General features: G+C 43.1%; 1 protein-coding gene across 1 annotated transcript; it reads left to right on the top strand.

Moving 5' to 3' along the window:
- The first annotated feature begins 3,881 nt into the window (after nucleotides 1–3,881).
- LHCGR (luteinizing hormone/choriogonadotropin receptor) lies at nucleotides 3,882–27,284 on the top strand. The gene is made up of 11 exons (XM_021540170.3): nucleotides 3,882–4,030; nucleotides 11,474–11,545; nucleotides 14,052–14,126; nucleotides 15,779–15,853; nucleotides 16,388–16,462; nucleotides 16,551–16,628; nucleotides 19,206–19,274; nucleotides 19,929–20,003; nucleotides 21,036–21,221; nucleotides 23,667–23,747; nucleotides 26,087–27,284. Exons 1-11 carry the CDS (start codon nucleotides 3,882–3,884, stop codon nucleotides 27,282–27,284), a joined length of 2,133 nt encoding a protein of 710 aa, XP_021395845.2.
- Nucleotides 27,285–27,538: the final 254 nt, after the last annotated feature.

Genomic DNA, 27,538 nt, shown 5'->3' with positions numbered 1-27,538 from the left:
GTAGCACTGTAATTAGCTGTGTTCTGTACCTCAGAAGCAATTTTTTCTACACAAGAATATTCCACTGACACCACTTCTCTGGGGAACTGAAAAAAGGCATGTTAAGGTTAATAAATGGGGAAAGAGAAGGAAAGACAGTAAATTAGAATAACTGGCCTAAAGTGGGTCTACAATGACAAGTTCTGTGTTCCTCTTGGACAAAGTGGGCTGACAGGTTGCAGCCCTGAGTAAGAAACCTTGTACCAGCTCCTCCAAGCCAGATCTGCCAGTCCTTAGTCCATCAAGCCCACATTTCAGGTCAGTGGCAGATCCGAAGGAGTCAGGACTGGGGGGTTTTCCTGTTTGCATTTCGTGCAGAGCAAACCTACAGCTGCAGCTCTGGCAGCTGTTACCAATCCTGCAATTCCTCTGTGCAGAAGGGCTCACATACACTTCTGCACAGTGGCCTTGAGGCAAGGATTCAGGAGAGCACTCCAACATGTGTAAAGCAATCCCTGCCTCTGCCAGCACATGAGCAGAAGAGTAACATCAGGCATATCTTTAATTCCCTGTAACTTCAGTGAACCTTCAACCCATCGAACTCAAGCTCCCACTTAAGTACTGACAGAATAAAGATGGTTCCTTGAACTGTAAAATACATATATTGCCATTCATTATGATTATATAGCCATGTAAGAATGTAGGTGTGAAGCTCTTTGTAGTAGCTTTGTAGTAGTTACAGAGCTGTAGAAGGCTTCTTCATGTATAAACTGCTGTTACTCCTGAATCTGTCAGTTTAGGTTAAACACCTAAACACTTCTACATGAATATATGCCTATACTACAGATAATTACTGCTTCATCTTGAATAGATATTAACTCAGGAACAGATGTGCACACAGCATGATTAACGATCGTGTCTTTCTATCAGAAATTAAGTTTTTTGCTTACAATTCTAATTTAGGTATGTGGCAAAAAATTGGCATCAAAACATTTTCATATATATGGGTAACATTTCTCAGTTTCACGGGGCACTTTCAGGGGAGTAAAAGTGGGCTGAATGCAAATCAGTGGGCGGAATGCAATGAAGTATGTTTGTTACATATTATTAAATGGCTTTTGCATTTGATCACAAGATATATACTCTTATGCACATGAGCATAGCAACACATATATTATAAATACAAGATTTATAATTATGCAGCTAACTGTGATGCTCTACCAAACTTGCTGAAGGGGCAGGAGGAGGCTCAGAGATCTGACATGTCTTGATATCAGCCCTCAGTGAGCCTTAAGTTACAAAACACCTCACAACCACTGGTACTTTACCTGGGGGTCAAAATGCTGAAGGCAAAAGAGAAGAAGGTTCAGGACAGAGAAATTCCCCTGCAGCCTGTGCTATGTTGGCATTGCTGCCAAAGATGGGAGCACAGCTCATACCCAAACCAGCTTGAGCTGACCAGCTCTCAAACAGCTGCAGCACACAAAACCACCTTTGCCCAAAATGGCTACATCTCAGCAAGGCCAGTCTGTCCCTCACAGACACATCATTATCACAATTCACCATCACAACCCAACAGCAAGCCCTGAAGGTCACAGAGGCCACTCACAGTGCCTTGTCTCCCAGGCAGAGCAGTGCCACGTCTCGTGGCAGGGACTCTGCTGAGAAAAGTAGTCACGTCCTCAAACACCACACACTGTTCTAACACCCTCGTTAAAAATATCCTCAAAGGCATCTGGGAAATCCTGCAAACCATCAAATGTTGTGGATAATGGGGGCAATGAATGACACCTGCCAGGCAAAAAGTCACAGCAGGTGTCACTTAGCCATGCTGCTGCCTCATGCTTTTCCAGGATGGCTTGTCAAACAAATTTCCTTTTTCATTTTGTTGGGTTTTAGTATTTTTTATGATGATGCACTACTTTGCCTGACTTTGAGAGTACAGGGAGTTCTGTGGACAGGCAAACTGTCCAGCAGAAGGGAGTTTGCTTCTTCACATGAGGTGCAGGTGCAGTCAATCAGTAACCAAGCTCCTCCTTGGGGCCCAGTGACTTGGCAGAAGAAGTCTGGAGATGGGACTTTCTTGCTTGGCCTCTGACTGTCTCCTCCCAAATCAATGTATGTGGGCACATGTAAATAATGCAAGAGTAGAACTAGATTTTTTTTCTCACTGATTGTTCCTCCCGTAGGAAACCAAGCTACAGGAAACCAGAATCTGCTTCTGTTCAACACTGGCAGGTGGGCGTCAGGAAAGGGTCAGCAGTGCCACACAGACAGATCACAAGGAAATTGCAGGTCCTCACAAGGGCACAATGTTATCCTTTGATAGCCAGCTGGCACAATTCAGTTGATCCCTTGGTTTCACAGCCCCATCACTTTCTTTGATTTCAAAGATGATGGGGAGGTGGGGGGAGGAGGAGGAGAGATCAATACAAAGGCACATGCTGGCTGGAATTAGGCAGACCATCCATCAGAATAACCCTGCTGTAGTGTTGAATAAAAGGGTGTGCCAAGCATAGCAGAATAAAGTGACAGAGCCACCTCATAACCATTGCAAGGTCAGGATAAAAACTAACGTCACTATCAGCTCAAGTGGAGCAGATTACACTGAAGGAAGAAGGTTGAGTGGAAGGTAGGGCTCTGGGAAGGGACAGCAAATCAGGGTTACCCTCCTGTGCAAGATTTGGTTCCAGTTTCTGATCCAGATGGACACAGGTCATGCTGTTGAGGCCAGTCCAGGGGAATTCTTAGCAGTTGCTAACTATTCCCCATGACTCAGTCCCTGCTGAGAACACAGGGATGCCTCAAACCAGACACGTCTCATGCCTCCTTCCTGTCTCACATTTTATTCCTGAAATGTATAAGGCCTTCTTATTATTTGATTCCGTGATTTTAAAGTTGGAAGAATTGTTGTTGGGCAGATCCCATGTGGTGCTGGGTCATTCCCTCCTTGGCTCTGACTTTTCCTGGATATACTCAAAAAGAGGGATAGGATGATGTACCCATACCCTTATAGTTATTTTACAAAGCCTGCTCTGGGAACAGTTATCTTTTTGGTGGCTTGCTTCATCACTCGCCATAAATAAGTTCCTGAATTCTAACTAGCTTCTAACTAGATTCTTTCTAGATTCTCGAAGCTTCAGTTGTAGCAATAAACAATAATAACAACAACAGCAATAATGATAGTTACGTGGAAAACGTTCCTTTACAAAATGGATGGACCTTTGTGAAGAGAAGTAGTGCTGAGAACATGATTGCTGCTACCACACAAAGGGTATAATTGATCACAAAGTAACGAGTCACGGACTCAGAGATGCCTCTCTAATCACCCAGCAGGCAAATTATAATCCTTCACCAGCGATATAGTGACTGTGCGTGGAACTGTAGAGAGGGTTTGACACTGACATTTGTATCCCAACCCCTTCCATCCTCCAACGAGGCTGCTGTATCTACACTAAAAGAATTTACCCCTTTATAAGGGAAATGCGGCGTATTTTGCCCCGGGCACGAACTCTCAAAGACGTTCACAGCCGGATAAATGAGTGCTTGCAGGGCCCACACCTCCTCAGTTTTCCCACTAGGAAGAGGGGGCACTGGGGAGCTTTCCCCTAGGAACCGGCAGCATCCCTGGTGGTCCCTCCTAGGTAGAGCAGTGGGGACCAGAACTTCTGAAAATCCATGCAAACCTTCCGCCAGCCACCTGCAGGCTTTGCAGCCAACTTTCCCGGTTAGAGCAGCCCAGGAGGGATGCTCCCCGGCAAGCCCCGGAGCGCGGCATCCCCGCGGCGGCGGGCGGCGATCCCGCCCCGGGGCGGGGGGAGGCGGGGGCGCGGGGCCGCGTCCCGCGGGCTGCGGGCGAGCAGAGGCGAGCGAGAGGCGGCGGGCAGCGAGCGGGGCCGGCCATGGTGCCCGCGCTGCTGCTGCTGCTGCCGCTGCTGCCGCTGCCGCCGGGCTCGGCGGGCGGGCGCTGCCCGCTGCGCTGCGCCTGCACGCACGGAGCGCTGCGCTGCCCGCCGCCAGCGCACGGCGCGCTGCCCGCGCCCGCCCGCGCGTAAGTACCGCGGCTGTCGGACCGGGAGCGGCAGGGCTTGGGGAGGCCAGGACGGGCGGACTGCCGTGCCTATACACCTGCCGTGCGGGCTTGGAGCATCCCTGGCCGCGCGGAGGTGCGGGACGTGAGGATGAAGTTTTCAAACTTCTAAAGTTCAGACAAACCCGGAGGCAGAGGCTTCTCCTTGGGAAGGAGACGCGCATCTTTCGGGACTTTTTCTCAAGGGGCAAAGTGTCTCACTCTGCAGTAGCCTCAGCGACAGAGGAACGGGTGCAGTGTCAGGGCCTTCTGGGCTCTCTCGCTGCGGCAGGAGGCATAAAATGCCTTTCCTGTTACAGAACCAACGCCTTGTAGTGGCATGGGTAGATTTAAAGAAACCTGACTAAAGTCTTGAAAAGTCACCTTAAGCGTTCTGTCAGTTCTAGGGTTTGTTCGTTTCTTTCACAACTCTGTTGGACTTCTTGACCTATACTCCCAAAGTTTGTGAGATTAATTTTCCCTCTATCCTGAAGCATCAAAATCCTCTTCACTGTGCTCATTGCGTTTTCTTGAGGTTCAATTCATTGACAAGTTATTGACTATTTTCTTTTCCTCCTCTCTTAGTAAAAAAGTTTTGACAGCTGTTTAGATCTCTGCAGGGTGGTCCATCATAACTTTCTGCTTAATGATTTGCTGGAAATTAGGATTAAAATAAAATAACATGGGCATTCTCTTTCCCTACTCACACACCATAGTCCAAGCTCATGGTCTAGGAGACCAGATGAAATAATTGATATATGTAGTTATTCAAGTGTTGTGTTGTTTATGGGCTCAGTTACAGCCCTGATCTAAACAGCCATGGCGTCAAAATACAGGATTAGAGGAGCAGCCGATATGATGGTTGCCATTTCCAGGATCCCTTGGTTATCTCTGCATGAATTGAGCTGGGGTTTTCATATTATGACCCTTTTGGTAACAAAGCCTGTGTTTTCCATTTTCATCTGAGTTGTTTGTAAATTTAACTTGCTCTTGAAATTCCCTAGGGATGATGCTAACCCTGATCTCCTCTTCCCTTTCTCCCTAGCTCAAGAATGGATAAGAGCAAGAAAACCCAATTTGTATTAATCTAGAGCCATGTGAATCATTGCTCCAAAGTCAAAGATTCTAGAAAAATCTGTGCCCTGGATTTGTTCCCTGCTCAGAGAAAGCAGAGCCCATGGGAGCAGGAGACTCTCCCATTGTATTTCTTCCCCAGTATTTACAGCACATGCAGAGCAGGCAGTGGGTTAAGCATGTCTATTAGGATGACACACATCACAGCCCAGAGAGATTATCAAGAGCCCTAAATATACGTGATTTTATTATTTCTCTATTTTGGTTTCATTTTTATTTCTCCTTTTTCCATCTGTCACCCCAAGAAGAATCCACATCTCAACCTCAGTGATCCCGTTAGGACAGATAATGGGCTTATGTCTGCTAAGGCACTGAGAGCAATAGGGCTAGGTAATTGACAAAAAAAAAAAAGAAAAAAAAATTTCCTTTCTACCTTCCATATAACATTTAACCCTGATGATTGTACACAAAGTCCTGCTATTAGGTTGGCTGTAGAAACCAACTTTACAGTCAGAAAAAGAGTCCCACCAAGATTTAGCTCAATACTCCTACAGAGAAAATATTTACACTTAGAACTAAAAAAAAACCCTGTCTTTCACAGACATATCCAGCTCCTTCTGCTTCTAATCTTATTTATTTTGAACCTCAACCTATACGATTAAAATTTCCACTTATTTGTATTTTTTACTAGAAAGCTTGCATTCATCATACAATTACAAAACTGTACATATGAATGTAGTCACTAACCCCACAGGTGTCCATGTATTCTCACTCTTGTTTAGTTGTTATTCAACCTCTTTTACTTTTCTTTCACCTCTTCCTTTGGTTTTCGTACCAGTTTCTTCTTATCCATTTAGCTGTGGTCTCCCCCCCTCTCTCTCTTACTCTTTCCACTCTCTGTTACTCATACAGTTTTTGAACCTTTGTTAGTGCCGACTGCCTTTCTTTCCATACTCTCCCTGTCCTAGCTCTCTTCTTCCCTTACACAGCTCTGTGCATTAGAGAGAAAGCAAGAGAATGTTAATTTTGTCCTCTCATAGCCACATCTGTACCCACATGCACCAGGGGAATTGCAGCATGGTGCTTGCAAGTGCATGAGTAATTTGGGGGGAAAATGCTGCTTTAGGTTGTTCCAGCACAGTTCCTGGGGTGCCCATGTCCTTCCATCAGTGCCACTGTAACACAGAAACCAGACCTCAGAGAAGTCCTTCTTAATTGTATGGTCACTGAAGAAAATAAGCTCCAATATGTAACTCCAGCTAGATCTGAGGAAAAGCTGATGCTGTAATGATCTGTGCTTCCAAATGTATTTTTGATACTTTGCAATATCCGTAGTATATATCCCACAAGGAAATTTCAGCCATTTTTCCTTACCCAAGTTATCCTTGCCATGTGACATTATTGCTAAAAATCTTTTTCAACATTATTAGGCTTCTGACAAGTTGCAGAATTATGGGGTTTATACAGTCCTGAATTGACCATATTTTTTCTCAAATCCCTGGTTTTAGTTTGGATATTACACAAACACTATAGAACCTCCATTATTCAGACACCTTTGAATGCCCTTTGGCTACAGCAGCTACATGTGCTCTTAGTCTCAGAAGGAAAATAATCTTTAATACGCTATTACATTTTGAAACAAAACATTCTTTTTCTTCTTTTGAAATCTCATGTGTACTTTTGGGGTTTTAAGCAAAGTCTAGTTGCAAAGGCACCAACTCAACTGTGCAGCAATGAACACTGGATAACTTAAGTCTTTTTAACGCATTCAAAAACTTAATTTCATGGTGAAGTGAAATGAAATTTCACTTAGCTGTATCTGAATGTGTGCCCCCGCATGCAGAGCTTCTGCAGTTGGGTGAGTGACATGTGACTAGGCACCAAATTCCAAAATATCAAATACAAAATTTGTGGCAAAAGACTGAAGAAGTAGACAGTCCTATCATGTCTTCATTGGAGGCATATTTGGCTCTTTGGGATTGTCAAAAGAATTCAGTTTCAGAGACAAAGTATCTGCCATATAGGAGATTATATGGCCCATCATCACCTAGTGAAAAATGCTGTGTGGTTGCTTGTGTGATATCACAGTTCACATTTCAGGTAGGTAATGCCCAATATGCAGGGCTTTAAAAATCAATGCCCCCCAGAAGCTGATAAAAATCCTAGGAAAATAGTGGGTTTTCAGCCATAGTTTCAATCAATATTCCCAATTCTCCCAAGTTTAAGGATGCTACAGATTAAAATGCTTGCCAACAGGAGTCTACCTTATGTGTTCACCTTTTGGGCATTAAAAATATAAGTAATCCTATAAAATAGACATATTAAAATATAACAACCAATCTAGCTACAATAACTCATTCACACCTATTACTATTGGGCCTGTGCTTTTTATATTATTATTATTAATCAGTTCAACTAAACAGTTTTTGCAAAAGGTCACTTCTGTAATAAACTGATTTCCTCCAGTGGTGTTAGTGGGCTTGGGCTTTGACGCCTCCTCAGCAGGACTGCAAGTGGTACTGAGCTCTTGGGGCATCCAGAGCTCTCAAAAGCTTTGCTTGGAGCTTCAGTCTATGTGGTGGCAGTTCCTGTCTTTCCCAATGCTCCTGGATAGCCTTACATACATTTGGCTTGGCCATTTCAAACCTTACTGCCTAGAAGTACGTACTTTGAAAACCAATCTTGGTAACATAGAAATGCCAAGGGCTGCTGAATGCCAGGAAGTCTGGCTGGCTCTCCCATTCTTTCTGTCTTTTTCCAAGGATGAGAAGTCCTGCAATTCTGTGGAGCCGCAGCATTGTCAGTGCTGAATGACAGCAATGAGTACAAGCATACAGGTTTTGATGCATTAGATAGGAAAGAAACTTTACAGGTTTTCTTAAAAGTGCAAATATTTATCCTTTAATAAAAGTCTTCAAAACAGTGCAGGCTTCTTGTATGAAAGATGGGTGCATTTCTCCTTTCATGACCTACAGCAATCAGGCCAGCAGTGTGGACAAGTTAGATTTACAGAAGCTCTGTAGCTTTGTAAAACCATTTGTTGTCAAAAGCTTCCTCAGCTGAATGGCCATATCTGAGTTTCACTATCTGAGTGCTGTCAGAAAGAAATCTGAACAGGCCACCCACCAGAAAGACTGAGCAGATGAGACATCTGCAGACAGAGAGCAACAGCCTCACATTCACAACTCCTGGTCCTCAGGGGGCACTTCAACCACAGCAGGTCATAAGCAATCCAGGAGGTTCCCGGAATCCTTCGATGATAACTTCTGCCTCCAAGTGACAGAGAAGCCCAGGAGGAGAGGTGCAGTGTGGGCCTTGTTCTCACCAACAAGGAGGGGCTGGTAGGGAACGTGAAGGCCAAGGGCAGCCTTGGCTGCCAGGACTATAAATGAGTTTAAGGAGCTTCGGACAGCGAGGAGGGTGCACAGCAAGCTCATTACCCCTGACTTCAGCAGCCTTTGGTCTTTTCAGGCACCTGCTTGGCAGAGTCCCAGGGGATAAAGCCCTGGAGGGAAAAGGGGCCCAAGAAAGCTCCAGATCAGCTCCAAGCTCAGGAGGGATACATCCCAAGAAAAAGGAAGTCAGGCAAATCACCAGGAGGCCTGCATGGATGAACAAGGAAATCCTGGACAAGCTCAAACACAAAAAGAAGGGAAGAAGGTGGAAGCAGGTACAGGTAGCCTGGGAGGAACACAGAAAAATTAAGCAGATGGGATCAGGTTAGAAAAGCTGACACCCTGATGGAATTAAGAAAAGGGGAAACCCCCATTTTTACAGAGGTAAATAAGGAATACCCAAAGAAATACATGCCACTCAGTCTCACCTTCATGCCTGGCAAGATCCTGGAGCATATCCTCCTAGAAGCCATGCAAAGGCACATGGAAGCTAAGGAGGTGATTGGTGACAGCTGATGTGGCTTCATTAGGGGCCTGACAAACTGGGTGGCCTTCTAGGATGGGGTTACAGCAGTGGTGGATGCTAAAAAGCCATTGACATCATCTACCTGGACTTGTGCAAAGCATTTGATGCTGGCCTGCATGACATCCTTGTGTTCAGATTGGAGAGAGATTGGTTTGATGGGTGGGCCACTTGGTGGATGAGGAGTTGGGATGGAGCCCATTCTCAGCAGGTTTGGGGATGGCTCCGAGCTGTGTGGTGGGGTCGGCACGCTGGAGGGGAGGAACCTTGAGAGGTGGGAGAGGCTGGAGGCCTTGAGACTGTGCAAACCTCATGGAGTTCAGCAAGGCCAAATGCAAGGTCCTGCATGTGGGCCAGGGCAATCCCAAGCACACACATGGGCTGAGCAGAGAATGGATTGAGAGCAGCCCTGGGAGGGACTTGGGGGTGCTGTGGAGGAGAGGTTGGACATGAGCCACCAATGTGTGCTGGCAGCCCAGAAAGCCAGTGGCGTTCTGGCAAGGGCAGCAGGGCGAGGGAGGGGATTCTCCCCTTTACTCCACTCTTGTGAGAGCCCACCTGGAGAGATGCACCCAGCTCGAGGGCTTCCAGCACAGGAAGGATGTGGACCAGCTGGAGCAAGTCCAGAGGAGACCACAAAAATGCTCAGTGGGCTGGAGCACCTCTCCTAAAGAGACAGGCTAAGAGAGCTGGGGTTGTTCATTAAATATTCAGAGAATCATAGAATGGTTTGGGTTGGAAAGGACCTTGAAGATCATCACCTCTCACTCCAAGCCATCAGCATTACAACCAGCACGCTGCTTACCCATCAGCATATCACAGGGAGGTAGTAGGCTCATGGCCTGATGTAATTGAAAGCCAAGATTTGGTTTTATTTTTGGCACCATCAGTCACATTTCCATTTCCTTTGTTCCTGAGCTGATGGTGCAATTATAGTGTTATAGAGCAGGAATTTCCCTGCTTCTACTTTTTCCTGAAGTTCTTTTCCTTTTGGCTCAGGCTGTTCAAACCCACGGCAAATTACTTCTACCTGGCTCTAACCCTCAAGGAAAAAAAAAAAAATACATTCTTTAAGCTTCATGACTTAGTTTCATTCCTGATTTAACCAAACCTCACACACAGCAAACATGCCAGCATCAATCTGGAGACAGGTATGACCCAATCACAATGGAATGACAAACATATATATCCTTCTTAGGTAGGGGAAGCATTGCTATTCCCAGTTTACTGACAGGAAGACAAGGTCCAAGGGAACTAAATTAGTTGCCCCAAATCATACAGACTTTTTGGAACATAGCTAGGAAGTGACTTCCAGGCTCCTTGGTACATCCAAACTTTTAACCCCTAGACACAGTACATAAGGCAGCCTGCCTTTCTAATGTGCAGATATGACATATTTTTAAATATATAAAAATATATACATATATATATATATTAAAAACTTGATGAACATTTAACATAAATATTTACAATAATAAACATATTTCTTCATATAAAGGATTATGATAACAATAAAAAAAAAAGCAGATTATGTGAATAGCATGAAAACATTTCAGTGAAAAAGCCTTGAGGGGTTGAGTTTAAGGATGGGAAACAAATGTCTGTAACTAGATATTTGTCGTCCTAAAGCAAAATGGAGCAATTATCTGTTTTCACAGAGATAACATTTTGAAATATGTTAAATATTTTCCTATGGCCGTTATCAGGGAGAGTGTGGTCATGGAGAGATAAATTGGCTGCTAAAAGTACTGTTGTTCAGATGTGGAGAATGGTAAAATGTGGCTCTGTCTCCCACATCATTGTTAATTTCTCAATCAGAGAAACTAAAAAATTAAAAAGTAAAATTCACACTTGCTTTGAATCAACTAACTACACTGATGCAAATTAAAAATTTATTTTAAAAAATTTAAAAATTTATTTTAAAAAATCCAATATACCAGCCTGATTTGAAGTTTTTCTACACTTTGTGCACAGCCACATTCATGATGCCACACTGCAACATTACAGGGATATTGCTGGGAGGAGAATATGGTGCAGCAAACACAAAGATACTGTTTTAATAGAGAAAGATTTATATGAAATCCACTTCTTCTGAGGATCTAACTTTAAATAGCCTGTAGTTTCCTTTAACTGTGAATCTAGCAGCCTACTTTCATCAGGCTATAAATTTGCTTAATAGGTTATGATTATTATTGATTGGATGGTGATAACTCTCAAATTTATGCTGTTGAGGAACTGACCCAGTATCTTTTGAATTCCATTTAACTGAGATCAATGCCAAATGGATCAGGCCTCAGAGGCACAGAGAACTGTGGGAAAAATAAGATGGTGTTATGTTTTATTGGTTTTCTCCCTACCATAATGGTACAATTATAAACAAGGAAACCCCATGCCTTACAACCCTTTCCTCCCTCTCTTCTGTTTTTTTTTCAGATCATTTACTCATCTCCCTGTAAAAGTAATCCCATCACATGCATTTGAAGGACTTCAAGATGCCTCCATCATGTAAGTTGTCAATATTTTCCATAGGCTTTTCCTTAATTTCTTACAAAAGTCATCCTTTTATAATAATGTAAAAATGCTAATACACTCTATTGATGAAATAAAACCACAGGGGAAGTATAAACATAGTATTCCATTTCATGTAAACAGTATACAAAAGATCCCTTGAAAATGTGTGATTTTTAACAGCTGTTTAGAGATCAAACAATGAAATATTAATCATGTCAGAGAGAACTGGATACAGCTCAGTAACTTATGAGAGGAGAATTTGATTAGCTGAGGAGATATATTTCTATCATTACCTCTGCAATGACAGCCATGGCACATTATGCATTTATAGAAGACCCAAATATGACATTTCTTCACATTTTGCAGTGAGAGATAAGCTTGGCAGGTGATCAGTAGGATTGAGCCCTTTCTTAGATCTTTCTGTTTGCAAGTGCCGTAATTTTGCACACAGGGTCTGTGCTGCTTCTTGACCCTCAGCATTGTCCCTATTTTCCATCAAGGATTCAGACCATAAGGCTCTACTCACCCCTCTTGCCCTCATATCTGCTGTTATTCCAGCTGAAATGGCATGCTTGAGTCTCCATTATTTTTCTTATTTTGTCTGCATTGAGTGGCCTCTAAAGGACAAAGTTGATGACACAGCAGTGCAGTGAAGAGCAGGGGGATGACCTCCCCCAGAACTTAAGCAGCAGCACAGAAGATGCTGCTTTTTCAAGGTGCACCTTTTATGCTTCTATGCAGCACATATCCAACGGCAATACAGTATTAAAACACAATCCAGTGGTGCTGTATTCTTGCATCCATTTGCATCTAAATGTTTAATGAGAACTTTATCATTTTCTCACTGGACACCAACTTAAACCTATAGAATTTCTCCTACCTGTATTACTTGAGGCTACACTTTCTCAAACTGTACATATGTCATATTCTCCATAAAGAATGCTTTGTTCTTGGACATCAATCACTTCCATAACAGGAATTTAATTGATCTTTTTGTGTGCTTTTAATGAATCTCTCCAAATTTACTGTATGGGAATCAATGTATTTTTTTGAAATTAATTTGTAGAACACGTCATCATTTTATTGAGATTTAGTGTTGCTTTGAAAAATGCATATTTTATAATTATAAATCTCTGAATAACCTATTTGGTAACACATCACTCTCTGAAAGATGACAAATTATTCTCATGCCATAAGTCATTGCAACATATGTAAATGGAAAAACTGTGGCTCACAGGGAGGATCCCATAGAAGAACCATGTTTCAGACCCCAAAACAGTTCTGTGAACAGGCACTGATCCCTCCCAGCCTGTGAGTCTCTGAGGATTAGGTGCCCAGAAGGCCACTTATTCTACATCTATCTTTCATTTATAAGTAACCAAAGCAATACCAAAAATAACATTCTCATTGAATTGTGATGATGAAAAAAATCTTTGATCATTCTTTCAGATACACATACACAATAACTGTGTGGTTTCTAGTGTGCATCCCCCTTTACCACTACAAATGAAATACAGAATTTATTCTGGTCTAAGGGATTTTGTATCACCAATAGGGTTGTTTCTCATAATTGCAATTGAATTAAGCTAACACTCAGGACTGTGACAATACTGACTCTGATGGTGTAAACACATTCCAGTTGTTTGGAAAATATTTTTTCTTGGGAGTGTACAATCTTACGTTTGCTTTGTGTGCCCTTCTAGTCAATTCTGTTGAGAAATTTGGAAGATCTTCCCCTTATATAACCTCAATGTATACTATTTACTTTCAGGACTCAGTTTTGCATAGCCTCTTATATCTTAACCTAACAAGCATCTAATAAGTTGGTTTTGTTTTTCTATGTCAGTATTGACTAATCTTGAGTACACACGTGGAACAGGAGCATCTGCACATCCCAATCCGAGAGTGCCACCAAACATAATCATGTTTGTCTGTGTCAGGATGAAAAGAGACACTTCCTTTCAACTTGCATAAATGTAATGAAAATGGCATTTAAATCCAAACATTGTTCATGAAGTGTTCTGAATCCATATCTGTGCCTTTCTACATCTGTGGGTGAGATGACCATAGTTCTGACGTGATAATAACATATGAAGCACCATGAATGTTGTCCACGCCCACACCCTGCAAATAAATTCAGCAAGCAGAACCAACGATGGGAGGGAGGAAAAGACTCATGAGGCTTGATCTTACCCTGCCTACATTAATTCTGGCCCTCAGTCTCTAGCTTACCTGCAATTTGCTGAGGAAATGGAGATTGGCTGCTACAGTGGCACTTATTCCTAAGGGCTGGCTTTCCCTTTTGCCAAGACAGAAAAATGCTGGTCCTCTCTCAAACCCCACTGGCACAGCCTGGCAGGATGTCTGAGGTGAGGCACAGACAAGACTGATAGGAGGAGCTGAACAAGTGTGCATAGAAGAAGGAAATACAAAATGGAAAGCCAATTTCTGGTGTCTTTTCTGGTAATGTGTTGCTTTGTGTCTGCTGTTTTCATTGCAGTGAAATCTCTCAGAGCGACTCCCTGGAGAGAATAGAAGCGAGTGCCTTTGACAGCCTTCCCTCCTTGTCTGAAATGTGAGCACCAGTTTAAAAACGGCATCCATGTTGTGGTTTTGGATCATCAAGGAGTAAGCAGGCTGCAGAGAAGCATACCTGGACCAAATCTGTGTCTGTTACTTTGTTTGGCTTTGATTGAGCTCTGTGATGAGAAACATTTCTCTCCAAAGTACTGTATAAAACTGTGAGCACTCTGTAAGGCCTGGCCTTGGCGATCTAGCTCAGGCAGAGACATCCCTGCACAGAGTCCCCCTGCTTCCAGTAAGCTCAGGGCAGAAGTGGAGCTCTGGCACTGACAGGTTTTCTAAGTGGGGAAATAATTCAAAATAACAACAGATGAGAAAAATCTTTCTTTTTGAAGATGCCGTTTTCAAAGCCCTGCATTATTTAAATACAGCTGCTTAGTATGCATAGCTCTTCTGTGGAGCACTAAAATATTACTCAAACAGAACATGCACCGATTTTAAACTTGACCTCCATAGCACAGGCATCTGACAGAGAGAGTTAAATGCAACAACTAGGAGAATGCTCTGAAATATTTAGTGAAATTGGAAACTCTAAATCTGATTCAATATCTCATTACTGCCTTTTTCGCACAGCATGACCAGTGAGTGGCTGAAAATTGTGCAACTGAGGACAAATTCATCTCTTTTTTCTTTTATATGTGAACATCACTGAAGCCAGTTACTCACAAAAGCAAGGGATACAGATTAGTCAACCTCTGAGTCCAACTTCCACTAGAATCAGTGGTGTGTTTAGGGAAGGAATGAAAGATTTGACCCCATGCATTCACCTGCAGTTTATGGATAGCTTTTCTTATACCTGTCTTCCAAAACCCAAAAGCTAAGCAAGGCCATTAAAGAGCTATAGGAAGCTGGCAAGAAAACCTCCTTGAACCCTGAGAGCTGTGCAGGACCCACATTGCAAGGGCTTGATGTCCCAAGCTGCACTCAAGTCCACATTCAATGGATGATCAGGGTACCGAGTTCAATCGCATCCTTGAATTTCAACTTTTCTTACCATATCACATGCTAAGACCTTTGTATTTTGGAAGTCATGCACTGGGAGGGTGCTGGGCTATGGCTATTGGCCTTTAGGGCAAACAGAGCTTTTCCAGATAGTTCAGCTGCATGAAGTGCTCCTTGATTAAGAGAGCTGCCCATTTTTTGAGTGGCCACTAGCAAAAAGGACTTCTCACACATTTCTCTCCCAGTTTCTGCTGATCCACTTCTACCAACCACTGCTCCAAGGAAGTCCATAGAGCTCCTAAGAGGTTAAACCACCTGAGGAATTGCCTTTCCTGGCTAGGAAGAGCATCAGTAATGTAATGGAAAGGAGGGATGATTTGAAGGGATACAATTGTGGAGCAAGGACCAGGCACACACACACACACACCCTCAGATCCAGACTTGTCCCCATGTCCAAGCCCAAAATGCTAACTCCCACCAGTGACCAGGATATCCAAGCCAGACCAGCTCAGAGAACCATGAGAATTCAGGCAGTGTTATCTTTTGTTAGCTGCCTGAAAACTGCAGGCTGTTTTTATTACCAACAGTGCCTCAAAATGCACCCAGCAGCACATTTTCTGAGAAAGTAAATTGCAAGCAAAACTAAGGGCCCTCCCAAATCTATATTTGTTATAATACTGAAATATTTTTCCCTCACTGCAGATTAATCCTGAACACAAAAAATCTGTTGCACATTGAGGACGGAGCGTTCAGAAATCTTCCAAGGCTAAAATACTTGTAAGAAAGAGTTCTATTCCTTTTCTGTTTGCTCTATTTATTATTTCCTCCAAAGGAGTAGACAAATCAAATTAAGGAGTGTAAGGAAAAAGGTTTTTCATGCATTACAGTATCCTAGAGATACATACATTGTTTACAACAGCTTTAACCTGGAGTTAGCCAATAGTGAGGTCTTTCAGTGTACAAGGGCAGGGCAGTGATGGACAAAACAGTCTGCAAAGTAGTTCTGATAAATGCTTATTTCTAGAATAAAGCTTTTAGACTAACACAGTACTAAACAAAAGATGTAACTAAAATGTCTTTCTCATGCTTAATGTAGTGAGAACATATGCTGCTCCTCTAGGATACTGCTTGAGAATTCTAAAAACTTGATTTTTGCAGGGCTTACAAATACCTTTGGAGCCTACTTAAAAAATTAAGTTTGTCAGTCACTTTTTTAAAGCACTGTTAAACTTAGACCTACCAAGTCAGCTTCTTGTTGCATCCACTCTGGTAATATTTTCTCCCATAAATAGGAATTATGCTTTTCTCTAGGAGTATTTGTAACACTGGAATAAGACAATTTCCAGACCTGACACAGATCTTCTCAATGGAAGCTCATTTTATTTTGTAAGTAGAGACCCATGTTAACCCAGCTGTGTTTTCCATCTTGTTCCTGAGACACTGACAAAAACACCTTTTTTCTTTCCTTCCAAAGGGAGCTCTGTGATAACTTGCGTATGACAATTATACCACAAAATGCTTTCCGAGGGATGAACAATGAATCACTGACACTGTGAGTAAAATAATCCTAGCTCCAGTTCCTTCTGTGAGGATAACACTTCTGTGTGAAGAAAGTGGGTTGACTTCATGAAAATCTTGACATTAAGCCCCATGAAAAATAAATATGTATCATGTGTTGAATTTTAGATACCTAAGAAATATAGAGATGTTCTTCAAGATGAAGAACAGTTTTACCCAAAAGTTAAGTTCATTTAGAAAGGAAAATAGGACCAGGGATCTAGATCTTCATCTTCCATGCAATGTTGTTTTATAAAATACCATCAGCAGGATATAGACTACAAAAACAGCACTGGAGGCCAAAGTCTCTGTTCTTACCTCAGGGATGTGGTTTCTTGAAACAGTGCTTTCAGGGATCAAGCAGTCTGAGGGAGCTGAGCTTCAGAGGCACAGAGTCCCTCTGAAGAGGAGGGATGGAGATACAGAATAAATTGGTACAAACTACAGATGCTGCTTCTTACCCTGATTTCTTTTGTCTCAGCTTACTTTCTCTACAAGATCCCTGTAAGTCTCCACACCCAAGACTTTCCTTTTAGCCAACAGTGGGTTCATTGCCCTGTGAGGTGGGTGGGTTTGATGCTATGAGATGCCCCACCTGAGGAATGCAGAAAGCCAAGGTAGAATATCCTCTGCCAGCACAGCAAAAAAATCTGCATGAATTTTACATCTCACTTGGCTTCAGAAAAACTTCCACAAAGTAGCACCGGAAGAGGAGAAATCACAAGATAAGCCTCTTGGCAGGATGTGGCCAAAAGTTGGGTTTCTGTAGGAAGGACCCTCTGAGCCACAGAGAGCAGCAGCAGGCACTGGCTTGGTGTGGTAGCCACAAGCCCTGCCCTTGGGGGCCAGGCCCCAGTTCACATCCAATGGGAGCCCTGCTCAAAAGTCCGTGGGTATCTGCACCTGCAAAAGAGCTGTGCACATGAGCAAGAACTGCAGCTGATGGGCTCTTCATCAGGCTGATGTGCCAGCATGACAGTAATTTTAACCCAGATTTTATGTATTGACCAATGCCTTCGGGAAAGGAGAGAGGAACTGGGCATAAATGTGACTGAATGCTACTCCTACATGATGCTAAAGAGGAGCAATTGCTTGCATTAGTGCATGATTTCATCTTATGAGTCTCTTTCCTCCAAATAAGTTCTCAAAATAACTTTAGAAAAAATATTATTCTGCTAATGGTGCAAGAAAATGAACATAAAAGAGATGGAGAAAGGTGCTTAAAGTCTTTACTGTAACCCTAAAGTGTATTAAATGGGAGGGAGTCTAAGTCAGGAAACAGCCAACAGTCATTTTTCTCCCATCCTTTTGTGATTGGGAGCTCACCACAAGAAGAAAATTATCTTATAAGCAGCTTCCTAATTGCGGAGCTACGTATTAACTCCACCCCATGTTGTTAGCTGTAATTAGGTGGAGTAATTCCTCCTGCTACAGCATGGTCTGGTGAAACACAAGTAATCTATGGAGGTGTAAAGTCACCCTGCAGTCATACGTTACACTGCAAATAGCTAATTTAGCCTTTCCAGCAGTTAATGTTTCTTGTAGAGTGGGAAATTGATCCCACATATTGTCATGGTCTTTAAGACTATCACTAATTTCAGCATTGTTCTGAGGTAGATACCATCTATCAAGTGGAGTCAGGTGCTCCCCACACTTGAGCACCTGGGACCAGGTTTCATAAGGACAGTTTGTGCTACCCCAAAAGCAAGTGAAAAAGCAACAAAAATGTTAAATCCATAAATAGTTCCAAGTTTTCTAATAGGAAATTTCTTTTTATTAAAGAAAAATTAATAAATACAAGTGACTATTATTGAATTTCTATTGGATACATGAACTTGATATCACAAATGGATATTAATAGACCCATAGACTACATCTCCTACTGAAGGAAAAGAGCTGGACCTGAGGTGTAGCAGAGCCCAGGCTTTAGGTGTCTGGCCCCAGGTGGGGAATCAGGAAGCAGGGTGGCATCCAGTGTCCCTGTGCAGTGCAGGGGACAGCAAGGCTTCCACAGCACAAATCAGCAGCACTTTGGAGAAGCTGGTAACTCACTGCCTGCTGGATGATGCACAACTCACCCCTGCCTCTCTGCAAAGCTGTCTCTTGGAAGATTTGTCCATCCACAGAGGATTTGCAAGCCAGCAGTTCCCTCCAGGCTTTACAGTTGCTTTCCACCTCTCATGCCTCTAGGCCTTGCAGTCTTCCACCTGCACCTGCAGATGGACCACAAAATCCAGGTCTCATGCCTCCAGGTTGTTGTCTGTGTGCCAGGAGCTTACCTGGACTAATGTCTTGTTTCTGGATCTCAGCCCCAAGTAGGCACAGGTGAGCCGCTCAGCAGGGAGAGGATCTGTACTTCAGCAGAAGTTCTCTTCAGCAGCTAACAGAAGAAGCTTAGAGAATTGAAACTGCACCTTTGTTAATTTAAGAGCTATAGTTTCCTTCATTCTTTATAAGCAGAGCCCCTAATCATTAAAATGAATGCAGCACCGAGGTTTGAAACTTGTAGTACAAAATATAACCTCACCTCTTCCAAATCTTTTTGCCTTATGTTTGTTTATTTAATCTCCAGCAAGTTGTATAAAAATGGATTTGAAGCTATCCACAGCCATGCCTTCAATGGGACAAAGCTGAATCAATTGTGAGTATGCTATCCCTCCTCAGTAATTTACACAGTAAATAAGAATTTTAATACTCATAGGCTCTTCCTTTAGTTTAACTGCCTGTGTCTTCTGTTTCCCAATACCCACGGGAAAACTGCATCTTTCAGTGTCATTGTGACTCAGTCATCAATCCTAAAGCTCTTGCTGCTTTTCCTGGAACAACATCCCTTAAAATAATACAGCTTTTGTGAGAAAAGCTCATAATTCTTAAAAAAACATTAATAAATTAGTATAGACCTTGAAACAGCAGCCCAGACTAAGGAATCTACAGTTTATGTCTGAAAATAGGTTTTTAATCCCTCTCACATGCTGGGGGACTTGGTATGGTCCCCAGGTGTGTTGGTTTGGGCAAAATTTATATTTGCTACTGTAGTAGTGAAAGAACCAGCCTGGTTGTTCCCAGTTTAAGTCAGAAGAATTTTGAATTTATCACTTTGAAGTGTAGATGATAATGATCTGATGGCATCAGAGGAATTAAAGGTCACATGGGAAATGCAAGCACTCCCCAGCCAGGCAGTGCAACAACCACTACTGGGGTGGGAGAAAGAATTGAAACAGATGTGAAGAAGAAACCAAAAAAGTGACTTTTAAAACACAGACATAAAGACAGTTCAATTTTTTTGTTTCCACAGAATCCTGAAGGACAACAAGAACCTCAGGCGGATACACAACGATGCCCTGAGAGGGGCCACAGGGCCAGATGTCCTGTAAGTATCCACAGCTCCATGACCTGAGTGTCCTGTGGGAACTGCACTGTGCCACCAGAGCTGTGGCACCACAGCAAACACACGCTCTGAGTCTGGAAGGAGATTTGATCTCTTACCCTCAGTGTACAAAGTGGAAACATGTCAAGGAGATGACATGAAATCAGAGAGTGAAAGCAGTTTGCACCCTGGCAAATACATACCAGCTCTAGTGTTGGCATTGATCTCCACCTCTTAGACATTTTGGGTTTTGCTTTATTCGTGTCAGATCCTCCTGATCCTCTTCCTGTATCTTATATTCTGACATTGTAAACTAACTTGTCCTTTAGTAGGGTGGACATGTTTTGGCAATATATATAGCTTTAGAATTTGTTTATAAAAGTGAACCAGTTGATTGCATACTGTAAACTCGTGCTGAATAAAACTCGTTATTATCATCCTCATGATTTATTAATCAAGGACTTACTGGAGGGCTGCCCTGGCTCTAACTCCATGCAATAAAACACAGTGTGCTTCTGTAAATAGCACTTTGTGCTGCACATGCCTTTTTGTGCCTTTTATTGGTGCTTTTATGGAACATGGCATTACTGATATCACTTTCAGAATTGTGGGCCTTTTTTTCCTTTGTTTAATGTCCTGACTCTGAAAATCCTTAGTCACTGATGAACTTTCTTCATACAAACAGCCCCTCTGAAGTTACTGTAAGCCAAACTGCTTACATTTGTGTTGGCAATAATGACAGAATCTTTTGGGGTTTTAATTAATAGCCATTTAATTAAAGCATATACAACAGCCCTTCAGAGCCAAGCAGGGAGCGAGGAGGGTGTCCTACCTGTTAGCTGGCTGGAGAGTCAAGCTATTTCCCACCTTCTTCTCTCCCTGTCTCTGGCTGAAAGAGGCATCCCTCACTCCATGCATGAAGGCTTTGTAGATCTGAACTTCTATGAAAAACCCAGTTGCTGTTACCTACTGTCATGCTCTGGTGATATTTTTATATGGATGAAAAGAAAAGTGAATGCTGTCTTTGTTTCACAGGGATATTTCTTCAACAGCACTGGAGTCCCTGCCTAGTTATGGGCTTGAGGCCATTCAGGTCTTAAATGCAACCTCATCTTACTCATTAAAGAGGCTGCCACCACTGGATAAATTCAGCAGTCTTTTGGAAGCTGTCCTAACATATCCGAGCCACTGCTGTGCTTTTCGAAATCTAAGGACCGAAAGGTAAGTCCTAATAATACATTATGGTGCTGCCGTGCTTCAGAAGTTCCAAAATGGCAATTCTGCTTTATTCAGCTCACATGGTTTGATTATCTTTATTCCAGTTACAGGGAAGCTGCGGTGCATTGCAAGGCCTTGCAGGAAGCAGCAAATCTCTGCTAAGACCAGGAAAATTACGTCCATTTATTTTAGAGCAGAAATGGATCCCATCCTGTGCCCTGGATCTGCCAGCAGAAACATTATTCTAAGTTTGTTTAAAGCTTACATTTTCCTTGGTATCTTCTGGCATACAGAAAACAAACCTTTATCAATAGCACATTGCCCTAATTTAAAAAAAAATTAAACCCCTGTAGCCTTTAGCTTAATTAATACAGGTGATATGATGACATAGTAGAAAAGGCAAGCTTTCAATTACCGACCAAAATTTAGAGCCTGCCACAAGGCTACAGAGAGAGGTTACACAGTTTAGTTCCAACCATTTCAAGTAATAGACAGTATTGTTCTCCCCACAACTGGAAACCATGGCATAGGGAGAGCTTTGCATCCACAAACTTGGGGCAGTTAACCCAAGACAACTGGAACTCATTTTTCAGCATTTATGTTTCAAAGAAACCAACCCCCAGCTGGCTTCAAGCAGCCAAAGCAACTCCAAATGGGTTTAGTCTGAGCCATGAAGGTGCCTCGTTTCTCATCCCTCTCAGATGAAGGCCATAGAAAAAACATACTGAGCAGGCAGATGTGGGCAGCCTGATCGGTGTCACTCCCATGCCTTCACTTCAAGGATGTCCTGGAAAGGCAGAAGTACCATTCCAGTTCTTTAGGGCAACATTAGGGGTTAATCTATGCTTTCTCTGCCTACCTCATTTTACTAAGGAGTTCTTGATTCTGCAAGAACAGAGCAAAGATTCCACTGTTAAGCATTTCCATTGCTAATGAACTGATTCTGTCACAGACAATCTCTGAGTGTATTAAATGCAGGAGCAACTCTGACAGAGAAAAAAAGGTATTTATTCTAATAAAGATAACTACATTTCTGATGCTCTATTATTTTTGGGGTGCTTGACTTTGAAGTATGAGCATGGTCTATAAAAAAAAAGCACGCCTTAGTAAGTCACTTTCTTATAGTAAGTGACTGTTTTCTTAGTAAATTGCTGGGGAGAAAATCCCATGCCAATAAGGAAATGACTGCTCCCCTACCAAGGGCATCAGCAATGTGGTTAGACAAAGCCATTTCCATTCATACTGGTAGGGTACCTGGCTGCTACTTTTAAAACCTCAAAAACAGAGATTTTACCAAGTGTGTAATCCTCCAACTTGTACTATTCAAACTGCTTTACTCAAGCATGCAAAGCCTACCTCCGGATCCCAGACAGCTTTATAGGGTTACCTGGGGAAGATTCACCCCATGCACCAGCATGGCCTTGGGGCTGAGCTGCTGGGAAACAGCTCTGCAGAGAACCCAGAGACCTGTCCATGAGCCAGCAGTGTGTCCTTGTGGCCAAGAAGGCCAATGGTGTCCTGGGGTGCATCAGGAACTGCATTGCCAACAGGTTGAGGGAGGTGATCCTGACCCCCTACTCAGCCCTGGTAAGGCACATGTGGAGTGCTGTGTCCAGTTCTGGGCTCCTCAGGATGAGAGAGATCTGGGGCTCCTGGAGCAGGTCCAGTGGAGGGCTACAAAGATGATCCTCTGGGGATCCTCTCTTATGAGGAAAGTCTGAGGGAGCTGGGGCTGTTCAGCCCTGAGGAGAGAGGACTGAGAGAGAACCTCATCAGTGTCTGTCAGTATCTAAAGTCAAGGGGATGGACCAGGCTCTGGTCGGTGGTGGTGGGCAATAGGAGAAGAGGCAACAGGCAGGAACTGATGCACAGGAAGTGCCATCTGAATACGAGGAAGAACTTCCTTCTGTGCAGGTAAACAAACACAAGAACAGGTTGCTTGGAGAGGGCATGGAGTCTCCCTCACTGAGAATATTCCACAACTGTCTGGAATGGGCTCTAGGATGACAAAGGGAGGCTGGACCAGATGGCCGACCATAGTCCCTTCCAACCTGACCCATTCTGGGGTTCTGTATCAGGCCAGTTTCCCAGCAGCTGTTAACACGCACTTCTCCAAAAGCCAGCCTAGCTGCTTCCATTCATCCTGGTGGAGAACCTGGCCCACTTCAATACAGTATTTCAAAATACACCATTTAATTCAAGTTATTTTACTATAAGACCAAGACCAAGATGAAAGACCATGCTTACACACCTTACACATCCTGACACTACCTATTTTCACAACATTTTAAGTCTTCTCCTTCCAATTTCCAGATGTCTGCAGGAATATTTGTGCTGCTTTGAGGCCAGCACTGGCTTACCTTACATGTCTGTGACCATCTGCAGAGAAGACAAGGCTTTGGCCAAAATCCAGCCTGAAACTTAACTTTCTTCTCATCCTTCTTGCAGACAAAATTTGTTGTTTTCCATTTTTGACAACTTCTCCAAGGAGTGTGAAAGCAGCATGAGGAAAACGACTAACGAAATGCTGTGAGTACCTCTCTGCATAGAGATGATGGAAGTAGCAAATACAGACCTCCTCCCCTTTCTGCTGTTCAAATGATTTTCACCAAGCAGGTCTTTGCCTGCCAATCCAGTCACCCCTACACGTTACACAGTGGTAATTTTACTATCACTAAACCAAGATTTGGATTTTCAAAAGGAAAGGGGAATAAAAAACCCTCATGATTTCACAAGCTTTCTCATTCCACTTTGTCTTCTGAATTCTGAAAGGAATTCAAAATAATGATTAAATATTTACAGAAGTTAGTGGCCTATATGGAGACTTTCCATTCCCTGAAATAAATGCTGTTGTTGGTGTGATTCAAAGAAGAGCTGCTATTGTTAACTTTTTTTTTTTTTGCCTATAGAAAGGATAATTCAAACTCTGCATATCAATAGTTTTCCATGGTAGAACGGAGTCCCTGAGCTAGAAGTGTGATGACCCCGTGCCAGTGGTTTACTCCGTCTAAACATATCCTTTCATATCATCACAGTTTTACTTGACAGTGTTCAATGAGAAAGGCTAATATCAAAGCTGTTGTGTTGGCTGTGCTGGATGACACAGGCTCTAACCCAGCTTTTAAGGGAGAAGTTTAAAGATTTGCTATTCTTCATCCCTCTGCACCTAAATGGGAGACCTTGGGACTTCTTAGCAGCCCTGACGTGGCGTTAAAGCATTCTAAAGTCTAGAAGAAACAAGGTTATGGTCACAAAATTCCAATGACCAAATACAGCTGAAATGTGATTGATTCATTGGGATAATTACTTCCTTGGACATTGTCTTGTTTGCTGGTTGGTGAGGCCTCCTACACTTGCCATTTGGTTTTATTTGTCTGCTTTTTTGGATTAGCATCTGTTGCACTCCTGCTATGCATTAAATAGTCTGCCCAGCCTGTTGGCTCCTGAAGCTTTTTGCTCTGGCAAATCCCAATCCCAGCAATTCTCTGAGCAGGCATTATAATAAGCAAGTGAAAATAAGGTTATGGTTCATGGGCTTAATGGCTGCAGAACCACAGCAGAAATCATCTGGAAGTCTGAGTTCTTACTAGTAGTAAAAAAAAAAAAAACAAACCAAAAAAACCAAAAACCAAAAAAAAATCCAGCTTGCACATAACAGCACATTCACGCAGCCTCTCAGAAAATCACAATCATTTTTATATGTAAATAGTCAAATGTATTGCTGCTCTTCCAGTTTTAGCCAGGCAAATAAATGCAAGACATTGGGCAGTTTTCAATATACAGAGAGAAGTTAGGATAACAACTTTGGGACATTATTTTCCCCACAGGAATAGCTGAAAAGCAGCTCAGTTTCATTTGCCAGTTAAGACCTTGCTCTAGAAATATCATTTAACGGACATGCTTCAGTAGATGTGGAAGCTTAAGCATGTATTTAAATTACCCTAAAGCTACCAGTTTTCTCAAAAGTTGTACTCAATAGAGATATTTTCTAGGTCTCATACTGCAGACTGTTTGCCCACCAAACAGTCAGGATGATTAGGAAGTTGGGAAATGGGCACCTGTTATGGCAGGAAAGTGCCAGAAAAGACAGTGTTTGCTTTAAACACATTTCTTCTTTGGCAGGCTTATCACCACACTCTTGATGACCTAGAGATTTTAGATATCTGTCTTAAAAAACTACATTTTTTATTAGGCATTGGGTGCAGCCTAAATTTAATAAATTCCCAGCTTCAGTGTGATTTAGTTAACCGTGCACTTCTACTCCTTGGTCTGTAATACTGCGAACAGCAAATTCCTCAGCACCTCCCAAGCCATACATAGTCTCAGGAATTTGTTTGCTAAGTGCATTTCCTAAGGAGAGCAAAGGTGCACAGTTAAAATCCATAGGTTATTTTAGTGTGGCTTCTACCAACTGCCTGCAAAACCTCTGTGCATCGAACCTGTAATCCATCAGCCCAGTGTTACTGTAGCTTGGACTGCAGCCAACCAGCAGCATGAGAACCATGGCTCCTTCACAAAGCAGTAAAAATGAAGTACTTACAAATAAGCAAATTGTATGAGAGAGCATTTCTGTGGATGGGACTATGACCCCTGCTGCTCTCCAAGGCTGCTTCCCAAACACAAAGCATCCTTACAAGGCTTTGTTATTTGTAAACACTCTGTAGAAACACATGGAGGAAGACACTGTTTTAGAACAACTGTTATCTGTTGTCTTTTGAAAAAGAATGCGAGTGGCATGCACCAAATAATTCACTTCTGTTTGGGGGTTGGTTTTTTCATGGTTACAGCGATGACTCCAACTACACATTGTGGTCAGCGGAGAGGAAGATGCACCCCTTTGCAACAGATTATGGAAGCTCTCCCTACAGCTACTCAACCATTTTTGATGACAGCGAAACAGCCGGCTTTGACTTTGAGTATGACTTTTGTCAGCCTAAAGTCCTCACGTGCACTCCGGAACCAGATGCCTTTAATCCCTGTGAAGACATCCTGGGATACAGCTTCCTCAGAGTGCTGATCTGGTTTATAAACATCCTCGCCATTGCTGGCAATTTCACCGTGCTCCTCGTTCTCCTGACCAGCCACTACAAGCTCACCGTCCCTCGCTTCCTCATGTGCAACCTGTCCTTCGCCGACTTCTGCATGGGGCTGTACCTGCTGCTCATCGCCTCCGTGGACGCGCAGACCAGCGGTCAGTACTACAACCACGCCATTGACTGGCAGACGGGCAGCGGCTGCAGCACGGCCGGCTTCTTCACGGTGTTCGCCAGCGAGCTCTCGGTGTACACGCTGACGGTGATCACCGTGGAGCGCTGGCACACCATCACCTACGCCATGCAGCTGGACCGCAAGATGCGGCTGCGGCACGCCATGCCCATCATGCTCGGGGGCTGGCTCTTCTCCATCGGGATAGCCGTGCTGCCTCTCTTCGGGGTCAGCAGCTACATGAAGGTCAGCATCTGTTTGCCCATGGATATCGAAACAGGCCTGTCCCAAGCCTACATCCTGCTGATCTTGGTGCTGAATGTTGTCGCCTTCATTGTCATTTGTGCTTGCTACATCAAGATTTACATCGCTGTGCAGAACCCGGAGCTGGTAGCTGCCAACAAAGACACCAAGGTCGCCAAGAGAATGGCAATACTGATCTTCACGGATTTCACCTGCATGGCCCCCATCTCCTTTTTTGCCATATCTGCTGCCTTCAAAGTTCCTCTCATCACAGTGACCAACTCCAAGATCCTGCTGGTTTTATTTTACCCCGTCAACTCCTGCGCAAATCCCTTTCTTTACGCAATTTTCACCAAAGCATTTCGGAGGGATTTCTTTCTGCTGATGAGCAAGCTTGGCTGCTGCAAGAGCCGAGCAGAGCTCTACAGGATGAATTATTTCTCTGCTTATAACTCCAACTGCAAGAATGGTGGCGCAGCCACAGCCCCCGCCAAAGCCTCCCAAGCACTCCTGCTCTTGTCAGCCTTAGAGAAGCCCTATCCTGCACCACGAGACAAGACATCTCACAAGGAAAATTTATCCAGAGTGCCAAGTTACCCTTTGCAAGGCCAGTTATGATTATCTTAGTGACTAGGGATTGTTTTACAGTATCTTGAACATTTCATAATAAATAAAAATGCCAGTCAGTAATTCTTATGCAACATAACTGTTCTGACATTCAAAGTGGCGTTTTCCCTTCTCTTTCTTTGTGATTATAGGTGTGGAAGGTGGCTATTAGGCAAAACTTTTCTCTATGGGGAACCAGAAGAGTCCAGGAGTAGTTAAGTTGCTCTTGAAGCTAATAGCTACTGCAGTGATTGCAGCCTGGCTTC

Source organism: Lonchura striata, chromosome 3 (genome assembly GCF_046129695.1).
Source record: "Lonchura striata isolate bLonStr1 chromosome 3, bLonStr1.mat, whole genome shotgun sequence".
NCBI lineage: Eukaryota > Metazoa > Chordata > Aves > Passeriformes > Estrildidae > Lonchura > Lonchura striata.
This window is presented reverse-complemented; position numbering and strand designations above follow the sequence as displayed.

What these genes read in the sequence shown, in the direction of transcription:
- LHCGR (XM_021540170.3), top strand. Translation starts at nt 3,882, where the DNA reads ATGGTGCCCGCGCTGCTGCTGCTGCTGCCGCTGCTGCCGCTGCCGCCG. An exon ending in CTTCCAAGGCTAAAATACTT is followed by an intron (nt 15,854 to 16,387) that starts GTAAGAAAGAGT and finishes GCTTTTCTCTAG; the next exon opens with GAGTATTTGTAACACTGGAA. An exon ending in CGAAATCTAAGGACCGAAAG is followed by an intron (nt 21,222 to 23,666) that starts GTAAGTCCTAAT and finishes TCCTTCTTGCAG; the next exon opens with ACAAAATTTGTTGTTTTCCA.